General features: G+C 45.4%; 1 protein-coding gene across 3 annotated transcripts in view; it reads left to right on the forward strand.

Annotated features, from left to right (window-relative positions):
• Positions 1 to 12734, forward strand: part of COP1 (COP1 E3 ubiquitin ligase) — a 193050-nt gene that overhangs the window by 38217 nt on the left and 142099 nt on the right. For all 3 annotated transcript variants that reach the window (XM_073643375.1, XM_073643376.1, XM_073643377.1), the window contains 4 exons: positions 1528 to 1604; positions 2765 to 2822; positions 4475 to 4589; positions 6746 to 6881. In XM_073643375.1, coding sequence (XP_073499476.1) covers positions 1528 to 1604; positions 2765 to 2822; positions 4475 to 4589; positions 6746 to 6881 — 386 coding nt within the window. The remainder of the gene's footprint in view (positions 1 to 1527; positions 1605 to 2764; positions 2823 to 4474; positions 4590 to 6745; positions 6882 to 12734) is intronic.

Genomic DNA, 12734 nt, shown 5'->3' on the forward strand with positions numbered 1-12734 from the left:
TGTGACCCTCACCTGAGACCCCGACGTAGTGCTCAGCGGAGAGCACTTTGTGTGTGATCCTCACCTGAGACCCCAACGTAGTGCTCAGCAAAGAGCGCCGTACATGTGTGGCTCTCACCTGAGACCCTGACGTAGTGCTCAGCGGAGAGCACTGCATGTGTGTGACTCTCACCTGAGACCCCGACGTAGCGCTCAGCGTAGAGCGCCTTGTGTGTGTGATCCTCACCTGAGACCCCAACGTAGTGCTCAGCGTAGAGCGCCGTATTTGTGTGGCTCTCACCTGAGACCCCAACGTAGTGCTCAGCGTAGAGCGCCGTATGTGTGTCTCTCACCTGAGACCCCAACGTAGTGCTCAGCGTAGAGCGCCGTATTTGTGTCTCTCACCTGAGACCCCAACGTAGTGCTCAGCGTAGAGCGCCGTATTTGTGTGGCTCTCACCTGAGACCCCAACGTAGTGCTCAGCGTAGAGCGCCGTATTTGTGTGGCTCTCACCTGAGACCCCAGCGTAGTGCTCAGCGGAGAACACCGTATGTGTGTGACTCTCACCTGAGACCCCGACGTAGTGCTCAGCGGAGAGCACCGTATGTGTGTGACCCTCACCTGAGACCTCAACGTAGTGCTCAGCGGAGAACACCGTATGTGTGTGACCCTCACCTGAGACCCCAACGTAGTGCTCAGCGGAGAACACCGTATGTGTGTGACCCTCACCTGAGACCCCGACGACGTGCTCAGCGGAGAGCACCGTATGTGTGTGACCCTCACCTGAGACCCCAACGTAGTGCGCAGCGGAGAACACCGTATGTGTGTGACCCTCACCTGAGACCCCAACGTAGTGCTCAGCGGAGAACACCGTATGTGTGTGACCCTCACCTGAGACCCCAACGTAGTGCTCAGCGGAGAACACCGTATGTGTGTGACTCTCACCTGAGACCCCAACGTAGTGCTCAGCAGAGAATACCGTATGTGTGTGACCCTCACCTGAGACCCCAACGTAGTGCTCAGCGGAGAACGCCGTACGTGTGTGACCCTCACCTGAGACCCCAACGTAGTGCTCAGCGTAGAGCGCCGTATGTGTGTCTCTCACCTGAGACCCCAACGTAGTGCTCAGCGGAGAGCACCATATGTGTGTGACTCTCACCTGAGACCCCGACGATACTTGTTGGCCCTCGACTTTATCCAAGTTTTTCATTTTGGCCCTCTGTGTGTTTGTTTGAAATCCCTGACTTAGACGTTCACATTTGGTTTGGAAATCAGTAAATCAGTCCAAACTCTCACATCTTTACCTACTTTTATTTATTTATTATTTTTTTTTAGGCCATTATTCTGCAAAAAAACAGAAATGTAAAAAGTGCCCTAGACTATAATGCATGTGAAAAATGGAAGTGTGATTGGGCCTCGCGCTTCCCGTAGCCGCCAGGAGCGGTGCAGATCAGCGTAGATCTCGTGGTTTTGGCGCAGTCAGGATGTTACTATTCGGTTTCCAGTAACTTTTCTGTGCCGTGAAATGTTTTCTCTGTTGTTTTGCAGGAGATGAGCGGCTTATATTCCCCCCGCAGTGAAGACAGCACTGTGCCGCAGTTTGAGGCCCCTTCCCCATCACACAGGTAATATTCTGATTTCTATTTTCTCCAGTTCTTACTGAGTGAAATAAGTGATCGCTTTCCTTGTCGCAGGCAGTTTGGTATATGCTTGTTTTAATCTGGAGTGAATTTCCTTCTCACGAGTATGTCAGCAGCACATTACTGCTGGTGCTGCGAGGATCTGATGTCTCAGGACAGCATGGAAGAGAACCGCCGAGAGAGACGGAGGAAAGCAAATTGTTCTGGAACCTGAGAACAATTCAGACCTTGAGCTAATGTAATATATATACCAGGAAAATGCTTCATCTGTCTAATGTAGGACAAACACCTCTGTATGCCCTGTATTAAGGCTCATTCAGATGTCCGTGCAACTCTCTCCACAGATCCGACTGGCCATGGCTCTCCCGACCCTACCAGGACAGCCTCATAGAAATACATGAAGCTGTCGGGCTCAGTTCAGGAACACGCGGCTAGTCCGTGCATTAGCCGGACGATCCCAGACTGATCTGCACTGACGTCTGAATGAGCCTTTAACCATCTGGATATTGGAGACTCTCCTGTGCCTCAAGCCAGTGAGCTTACAGATGAGAGGGGTTTGAGAAGTGTTTTACTTTATGGATAAATCCATTTTCCAAACTTTTACATGTAATTTTGGCGAATTTAAGTGAAAGAAGGGCAAATCTGTCTTTTGTGCTTGCAAAATCTGCTAACAGGTGTAATGTACTGCTCCCTCTTCTGTGGTGCAGCCAGCAAACCTGGTGATGGTGCATTTAAAAAACCCATAACTTAAGGATCATATTGGCCGTCAGCTTCTACAAATGCAAAGTGATATCTTTGATAAAGGAACTGTGTAGTTTGCATCCACCCTTTCAAGAACTGATCGCAGAAGGTTTCTCCACTCTCCCACTAATGCAAATTAGAATCGGGGCTCGTTCAGATGAGTGTATGATACGGCCGTGTGCCGTCTGCGTGACAATCCGCTAGCACACAATCCAATGTTATTCAATAGGGCTGTTCAGATGACGAGTATGTGTGTGCAAAAAATCTCATCATGCGCTATTCTCTTCTGTAATTCAGATGAGACTCGTCTATACAAGTCTATGGGTGCGCAAAAAATATATATATTATTGTCTTTATTGCACAATGATTAGGTTATATTATATTTTGCATCCTCTTCCTTGCAGTAGCATAATCGACTCCACAGAATACAGTGAACCGCCTGGATTCAGTGGGAATTCCCAAGTAAGTTGTGTTTTTGCCTTATCAGAAGTATTATCCGATGTAACAGATCAATTCTTTTCTTGCATTCTCATTTTTTTCCATGCACAAACTACAAGCGTTCACTTTTTAGTGATCTGAGATCACAATAACCAAAGCCGTCTCATCTGTTATTACCATTAATGGCCTGCAGGTGGTGCTTTTTGCTTTTTATGGAAATATTTTCTATGTGCTCCATAGAATTAAGAATGGCACCTATGAGGGTCTGGTCAGTGTGATAAATACGGGTCCGGGTGTCACCGGACGTTTCTGGTGAGATCAGACATTATAAGATGCTGTGACACCAGGGACTTCATAGATTTGACTATTTTTGCAGTGCGTTCCGCAGCGCCTGTCGCTTTATAACTACTGATGTATTGTGGGTTCCATGCAGGGTCTTTGGGTGTTCAGAGTAACGCCCACTTGCCAAATAGATAATCAGTGCCCCTAGGTGTAGCCGACCTGGCATCTCTCCCGACTTGTCTGGTTTAGTAAATTCTTGTATTCTACAATCTAAATCTTCTTCTCTTGATAGTTTGCTTTGTGTCCTTCCTCTGTTATTGGACCTAGTACTATTAAATGAACAACTGGGTGTTACCCCTTGACATTAGGGTGTGTCCTAAACTCTTCCACTGTCATCACTGATCGCACCTTTTCTGTATGTAGACACGCTATTTAATAGAGAGATGGTAACACATTACATTTCCAGGAGGTGTAGCAGAGGAACCGCATTCTAGGAAAAAGAGGCTCCAGAGTTGTAAATGCATGTGGAATGATACTAAATGAAAATGGACAAGTCAGGGGCATTGTTTTGCCAGTGACATAATTATTGTGCCCTGTTAGCCGTACCTGATAGGGCTTTAAAGGGGTATTCCAACATCCTATCCCAATTTATAGTAGGCATAATAATGGCAAATCACTCCAATTAAAAATGTAGTATAGTTGTTATTTGCTATGTCTCTTACCCCATGTGCAGGGCATTGCAGTAGCTTGGGTATCAATGGTTGATCACTGAGTGGTCGTAACCATGGATACCTAAGCAACTGCAATGCCCTGCACATTGGGAAAGTGACATGGCTAATCAGAAGAACATTTCTAATTGGAGGTATTTGCTATTATTATTAATAATAATATTACACCCAGTACATATTGGGATAGGATCTTGGAGATGGTAATACCCCTTTAAAGACACACACATGAATGCTCAGCCATAGAATCGTGTATGTAGGGAAGTCAGAAGAAATGGCTGTGTGCAGAACGAGCAGTCGATTGCCGGCTGTCTCATAAATATGGCCAGCTTTACTGTCTCATTATATATTTTATGTAGAAAGCTTATACGGGCAAGACGACCCCAGAGCATCCCAGCAAAAAAATAATCCTAAGATGGAATGTCACCCTGCCATCTTCAGGTTCTGCCATCAGTGTGGCTGCGTAGCCTCAAAATGCCGCAAAACAGCTCATTATTTCTATATAAATGTCTTGTTTTATAATTCTTTTTTTGTATATAATGGGCTTCTCGGGTCAGACCAAACTAAGAACGCGGAGCCTTTAGCATTAATACAGATTTTGTATGGGTGTCTTCCACCTTTTCCGAGGCTACGTGCCGATCTCCTAATCTTTCTCCTTCTTACACACAGACAAAAAAGCAGCCGTGGTACAACAGCACGCTGGCATCCCGCCGGAAACGCCTTACAGCACACTTTGAAGACTTGGAGCAGTGCTACTTTTCTACCCGAATGGCTCGTGTGTCCGGTAAGAGCGCCGGTGTCCCGCCTGGGTGTGAACTCTCCTCTAAAACTGGGGATTTGTATAAGGCCGACATTCACAGTCCAAGACCGGCTACAGGTCTCCTGACCAAACTCAACTTGTATCCCTATGAAGGGGGTTCAGTTTAGGGCAGAAGGACCCCCCTTCCAGTCTGACTCGCTATACCACCATTACCGCCAAAAATTAAACTTTTTTTTTTTTTTTTCAAGAATTGCTCCAGCATATGGTATTACCACAAATCTAATTAGTGTGGCCTTCAAATTGCTAGTTAATGGCTTCAGAGTCTTGGAGGTAGACCGCACACTTTAGGACCCCATAGTGGCCACTCGTGACCCCAATGTGAATGTTGATAGGCACCTTCTTAAAGGGCCACAGTCATTTCTTAGTGCATCATGGGTAAAATTGCAAAGTGTTTTGTAAAAAAAAAAAAAAACACAACTTTGCCATTTACCTCTTATTAAATATCCCATCAATTTTCAAGAGTCGAGAGAATTTTTAAAATGTTATTGATCGTTGCTCAAAGGGGGTATTCACAGCTCGAAGATCCTATCCCAATATGTAGTAGGTATAATAATAATATTAGCAAATACCTCCAATTAGAAATATAGTATAGTTTTTCTGATTAGCTATGTCGCCTACCCCATGTGCAGGGCATTGCAGTAGCTTATGGTTACGGCCACTCATGTAGTGACAGTTAGCTCTTGGTAGTAGTAACCATGGATACCTAAGCTACTGCCCTGCACATGAGGTAAGCAACATAGCAAATCAGAAGAACTATACAACATTTCTAATTGGAGGTATTTGCTAATATTATTATTATTATTACACCTACTACATATTGGGATAGGATCTTGGAGAAAGGAATATCCCTTTAAGTTACCAGCCACCTCTGCAGTTTTTCAGTAGTAGCCAGTTTCCTTGCCACAAAGCACAGCACTTAAAGACTTTTTGCTATAGAGCTTGTGAGCGCTGCTCTGAAGCTGGCTGGTTTGCAGGATTCGACAAGCCTTCAGTCCCTCTAGGCTGCATTCACAAAGCCGCCTGTACTCTCAGCACGGAGAGCGCACAGTTGGGGCCAGCGGCTCAGCCATGACTTGGATCCGAACTGTCAATCATCAGGAGAATAATTCACTCCTGATAAGATGCTATCATTGGAATATCCCTTTAATTGGCCTGGGTCAGCAGTGTCCTGCCCATAGAGATGAGCACAGCTCATAGGAGGCACTTCTGCCTTTTTCTTTCTAGCCATCTGTAGGGTCTCTGCATCCAGAACTCCAGCAATCTAAACTTGTCATGTGTCAAAAGTGTCCCTTGTGGGGGGATTTCAGTAAAGGAAGCCCCTTCTTGCTTTAGGCCATTTTTCCAAGCCGCCTGCAGGGGTCAGTGTTTCTTTAGGTAAGTAGTCAGCTGAACAGTGCCCTCTCCTGGTAGATGGCAGAAATGTATTATTCCACATACAAAACTCTGGATCCCAGACAAATCAGCTTTTCTGATTGTCATCCACTTATCTATAGCCTCTGGATTTGCGTTCACTTTCTCCGCTGCTGGAAGTTGTTGCCCGATGTAAGGACTCAGTGGACCCCACCTGTCTGATTCGGCCCCTGTGAGGGGGTAATGGGATCCGGATGCAGATGCTTTGTACCTCCCGTCCAGCAGGTGCCCCTCTGCACCCATTCCCAGCCATTTCACTGTTTCCAATTTCTCCCGCTCGCTCAGCTGAATCGAGATCTTACGAAGCCGCCGCCGGCCGCACATCTGGGCCCATGCCGTCTATTAAATACACGGCGGCCTTTGAATTTCAGGCAGATTTGCAGTAATCGTCTCCATGATTTATGTGCGTGATCATGGCCACAGATCTCTCAGCAAGCAGGTTTTGGACACGTATACAACGTCTGATGTCTGTGGGTTACTTTCTGCACCTTTACACATTTTCAGAGCATCTAACGGCCATATAACGATTTATATAACCGGATAAAACTCAGATTCCCCAGATATGTTTTTATGGCTTACAGTAAACTTTCCCTGCTCGTCCTCATTAACCGTCCGCGATGTACGTGGCACCTAGGACTTCTGTAGTGTGTAAGTTTTTTGCTTTGTGGTTTGTTTTCACCTTTTCGTCTCCTTTCTCTCTTCCCGGACAGATGACAGTCGGACAGTGAGTCAGTTGGATGAGTTTCAAGAGTGTTTATCCAAATTTACCCGCTATAACTCTGTGCGCCCCCTCGCCACCCTCTCCTATGCCAGCGACCTGTATAATGGCTCCAGCATTGTATCCAGGTAAGCCCGCCACGTCAATGTGGACTGTGTGATGTGCAGATTATCTCTGTGGCTGCGAATGGGTTAAATTTCTCTGCTGCTTCCAGCCAATTTGCAATTACATAATCCGCAGAATCCCATTTACCTGCACTTTTTATGCCTTAAGTGAGAGCCACGCTGTGATTTGTCACCCGCTCGCAGCAATGCTTCGGCAGAATGACAGATTTATCGCTGTTTAGCTGCCAGTGGATTTTATTTACTGATTTATTGCAGCCTAGAAATTTTTCTCTTGTGATGTATATATCTGCCTTCAGAAGGCAGGACTGACTGCCATTCCAGCTGGTGACACTTGGTGGCGCTCTTGGCACATCTTTCTGTCCTGCTTGGCAGAAGAAGCCGTCAGTTTAGAAATGTCTAGTGATGATACAGGTGAGTGTGTGTGTATATTATATACGCGTGTGTGTATACACTGCTCAAAAAAAACGAGGGGACACTCTCACTCGCCACCAAGTAGCACAGCTGACTTTCCATGATCTCGCTGATTCCTGGATCTAGGTCCCGGATATATATAATACTCCAGGGCACCAGCTGCCATCTCATCGGGATGGGAGTGCACACCGGAGCGCGGGGACCATGCACATTACACAGTCACATCAGTTGCTTCATGAAATTTACACAACTGGGATCCACTGGTAATTTCAGTTATTTTGATTTTTTGGGTGGTTTACAATCCTGCCCTCAGACGGTTGATTTTGTCGTTTTCCATTTACCTTTCTCAACAAAGTTCACAATTTCACCTTGAATCTCTCATTTGACGATATCTGATGTGTGATTTATTTGCTCCTTTTTCTTTTTTTTTTTTTTTTTAAGTGTTTATTTCATTGCATTGTGACTTTTTTAATGTTTTTTTTTTATATACCCTTAAGATTTTGTTCATGTATAGAAATTTTACGCTCCAAATCTGCATTAGAATCCAATACAAGATCCGCTTTACATGCAGAGGAGCCACACATTTTGATTCAGACCTCCCCTATCTATGCTTTGACAAAGGTGAAATCCTCTCTGAATGTCTGCTGCATAAGCAATAATTACACAAAATAAAAAAAACCCCTTGGATTTCTAATCTACTGCAGAGAGAGATAGAGATGAGAGAGATATATATACAGTACAGACCAAAAGTTTGGACACACCTTCTCATTTAAAGATTTTTCTGTGTTTTCATGACTATGAAAATTGTACATTCACACTGAAGGCATCAAAACTATGAATTAACACATGTGGAATTATATACTTAACAAAAAAGTGTGAAACAACTGAAAATATGTCTTATATTCTAGGATCTTCAAAGTAGCCACCTTTTGCTTTGATGACTGCTTTGCACACTCTTGGCATTCTCTTGATGAGCTTCAAGAGGTAGTCACCGGAAATGGTCTTCACTTCACAGGTGTGCCCTGTCAGGTTTAATAAGTGGGATTTCTTGCCTTATAAATGGGGTTGGGACCATCAGTTGTGTTGTGCAGAAGTCTGGTGGATACACAGCTGATAGTCCTACTGAATAGACTGTTAGCTGCTTTTTTCTTGCCATAATACAAATTCTAAGTAAAGAAAAACGAGTGGCCATCATTACTTTAAGAAATGAAGGTCAGTCAGTCCGAAAAATTGGGCAAACTTTGAAAGTGTCCCCAAATGCAGTTGCAAAAACCATCAAGCGCTACAAAGAAACTGGCTCACATGAGGACCGCCCCAGGAAAGGAAGACCAAGAGTCACCTCTGCTTCTGAGGATGTTTATCCGAGTCACCAGCCTCAGAAATCGCAGGTTAACAGCAGCTCAGATTAGAGACCAGGTCAATGCCACACAGAGTTCTAGCAGCAGACACATCTCTACAACAACTGTTAAGAGGAGACTATGTGCAGCAGGCCTTCATGGTAAAATAGCTGCTAGGAAACCACTGCTAAGGACAGGCAACAAGCAGAAGAGACTTGTTTGGGCTAAAGAACACAAGGAATGAACATTAGACCAGTGGAAATCTGTGCTTTGGTCTGATGATTCCAAATTTGAGATCTTTGGTTCCAACCACCGTGTCTTTGTGCGACGCAGAAAAGGTGAATGGATGGACTCTACATGCCTGGTTCCCACCGTGAAGCATGGAGGAGGAGGTGTGATGGTGTGGGGGTGCTTTGCTGGTGACACTGTTGGGGATTTATTCAAAATTGAAGGCATACTGAACCAGCATGGCTACCACAGCATCTTGCAGCGGCATGCTATTCCATCCGGTTTGCGTTTAGTTGCACCATCATTTATTTTTCAACAGGGCAATGACCCCAAACACATCTCCAGGCTGTGTAAGGGCTATTTGACCAAGAAGGAGAGTGATGGGGTGCTACGCCAGATGACCTGGCCTCCACAGTCACCAGACCTGAACCCAATCGAGATGGTTTGGGTTGAACTGGACCGCAGAGTGAAGGCAAAAGGGCCAACAAGTGCTAAGCATCTCTGGGAACTCCTTCAAGATTGTTGGAAGACCATTTCCGGTGACTACCTCTTGAAGCTCATCAAGAGAATGCCAAGAGTGTGCAAAGCAGTCATCAAAGCAAAAGGTGGCTACTTTGAAGAACCTGGAATATAAGACATATTTTCAGTTGTTTCACACTTTTTTGTTAAGTATATAATTCCACATGTGTTAATTCATAGTTTTGATGTCTTCAGTGTGAATGTACAATTTTCATAGTCAAAAAAATACAGAAAAATCTTTAAATGAGAAGGTGTGTCCTTCGCGGCTAAAAAAAAACCTTGCGGGGATTGCCTGCCATGCACGAGCGATGAGGGATCCCCACATGTTTTTTTGGGGATGTCTAATAACTGTGAAACATGCGGGCGGGGACTCGAGCGTTTCACTTGAGCACCCGTGATACATGGTGCATACCTGAGTACCCGATGCAAACTCAAGTAGCGAGCACTTGCGCTCAAAACTAATGACAACTTATTCAATATGATGACCTAATGTTATCAAATTCTGTGTCGTACCTCTGGGCTCAAAATGTTAACTATACCCCTTGATAAAATCTTTGAGGAGTGTAGTATCCAAAATGGGGTCACTTGTGGGGGGTTTCCACTATTTAGGCACATCAGGGGCTCATCAAACGCGACATGGTGTCCGCTCTCGATTCCAGCCTATTTTGCGTTCAAAAAGTCACACAGTGCTCCTTCCCTTCTGAACTCTGCCGTGCGCCCAAACACTGTATTTTCCCCACATATGGGGTATTGGCGTACTCAGGAGAAACTGCACAAAAGTTTTTGGGGTCCATTTTCTCCTCTTACCCTTGTGAAAATAAAAAAAAAAATTGGGGCTAAAACTTCATTTTTGTGGAAAAAGTTTGATTTTTTTTTTTAGACCACACATCTAGATAAGTTCCCTGAGGGGTCTAGTTTCCAAAATGGTGTCCCTTGTGGGGGGTTTCCACTATTTAGGCACATCAGGGGCTCCCCAAATGCAACATGGCGTCCGCTAATTATTCAAGCAAATTTTACATTCAAAAATTCATATGGCGCTCCTTCCCTTTCGAACCCTGCTGTGCACCCAAACAGTGTTTTCTCCCCACATATGGGGTATCTGCGTGCCCAGGGGAAATTGCAGAACAAATTTTGGGGTCCATTTTTTCCTGTTACCCCTGAGAAAATAAAAAAAATTGGGTCTAAAGTAACATTTTTGTGAAAAAAAGTTAAATGTTAATTTTTTTTCTTCCACATTCAAAAAATTCCTGTGAAAACCTGAAGGGTTAATAAAGTTCTTGAATGTGGTTTTGAGCACCTTGAGGGGTGCAGTTTTTAGAATGGTGTCACTTTTGGGTATTTTCTGTCATAAAGACCTCTCAAAGTGACTTTAAATGTGATGTGGTCCCTAAAAAAAATGGTTTTGTAAATTTTGTTGGAAAAATGAGAAATCGCTGGTCAACTTTTAACCCTTATAGCTCCCTAACAAAAAAAAATTTTGGTTACAAAATTGTGCTGATGTAAAGTAGACATGTGGGAAATGTTATTTATTAACTCTTTTGTGTGACATATCTCTCTGATTTAAGGGCATGAAAATTCAAATTTTGGAAATTGCAAAATTTTCAAAATTTTTGCCAAATTTCCGTTTTTTTCACAAATAAACGCAAGTGATATCGAAGAAATTTTACCACAATCATGAAGTACAATATGTCACGAAAAAACAATCTCAGAATCAGGTGGATCCGTTGAAGCGTTCCAGAGTAATTACCTCATAACGTGACAGTGGTCAGAATTGTAAAAATTGGCCTGGTCATTAACGTGCAAACCACCTTGGGTTGTAAATAGTGTTGAGCATTCCGATACTGAAATATCGGGTATCGGCCGATATTCACTGTATCGGAATTCCGATACTTAATTCCGATACTTTTATAATATCGAATACCGGAATCGGAAGTTCCCATAATGCCTGCGCTCTGCAGTGTCTGTGAAGGATGACAAGCTGGATGGCAGCGCTCAGCTGCGATCCAGCTTGTCATCAGAATGCCATCCCAGCGTGGGAGAATTCTCCTGACTGTTTAAAAGCCGGCGCGCGGTAAAAAGCCGCCGGCTTTTAAACAATCACGCAGCCCCATACTGCTTCCCCGCAGCCTCCCACCCCGATCCTCCGCTCCCCTCGCCACCTCCAATCCCAATCGTAAATTAGGACCGGGCGGGGAGTGCAGCACCAAGGAGCGAAGGACCCGGGCGGGGAAGCCGGCAGTGAAAAGACTTCACCGCCGGCTTTCCCGTTCTGTGCTGCGCTTTCCCGCCGGTTATTTCAAATGAACAGCTGAGGTATCAGGTGATGCCGATCAGCTGTTAATTTGAAGTAGCCGCGGTGCCCTCAGAGGGTTCATGTGAGTTCATGCTTGACTGCATGAACTCACATCAACTTTCCCACGGCCGCACAGGTCAGCCACTCCTCCCAAACCCGTCATGATTAGTGTGTGCGGGGTGTGTGTGTGTGTGCGGGGTGTGTGTGTGTGTGCGGGGTGTGTGTGTGTGTGCGGGGTGTGTGTGTGTGTGCGGGGTGTGTGTGTGTGTGTGCGGGGTGTGTGTGTGTGTGCGGGGTGTGTGTGTGTGTGCGGGGTGTGTGTGTGTGTGCGGGGTGTGTGTGTGTGTGCGGGGTGTGTGTGTGCGGGGTGTGTGTGTGTGTGCGGGGTGTGTGTGTGTGTGTGCGGGGTGTGTGTGTGTGTGCGGGGTGTGTGTGTGTGTGCGGGGTGTGTGTGTGTGTGCGGGGTGTGTGTGTGTGTGCGGGGTGTGTGTGTGTGTGCGGGGTGTGTGTGTGTGGGTGTGTGTGCGGGGTGTCTGTGCGTGCAGGCAGACATAGGCCGATGTGACACTACTACTCCCATCGGCCTATGTCTGTCCCCCGTCCACTCCTGCCAGCAGGATCAGCTCGATGGGAGCAGTAGTTCCCATCAGCCTGATCCTGCTATTTAAATTGCCCTACTGTGTCCCCAATAAATTTTAAATACATGTCATTGGTGGCCAGTGGTTACCTAAAAGAAATTAGTTCATACATTACCTGTCCCCGCCGATCGCCACCTAAAATAAAGTAAAAAATAAAAAACTACACCTATACTCACCTAGACACCTAATTCCCCGAAGCCATCGATCTCCTGTAATAAAATATAAAATAATAAACCACAACCTTATCCTTACCCCTCCGTAGCAGTCCACGAGTGTCCCACGAAGATCTCCAGTTCAGAGCAGCCACATAGAATGTGACCGCTCTGAACCGCTGCCGCCGCTAGAATGACGGGGCCGTAAGGGTTCACCGGAGTTCAGGCAGCGCTGCTCCGGTTAGCTCCTTTACGGCACTGCTGTATCGTGAGAAATT

The sequence above is a fragment of the Phyllobates terribilis genome, unplaced genomic scaffold (assembly GCF_046119375.1).
Source record: "Phyllobates terribilis strain yellow unplaced genomic scaffold, ASM4611937v1 Scaffold_8__6_contigs__length_399053987, whole genome shotgun sequence".
Lineage (NCBI taxonomy): Eukaryota > Metazoa > Chordata > Amphibia > Anura > Dendrobatidae > Phyllobates > Phyllobates terribilis.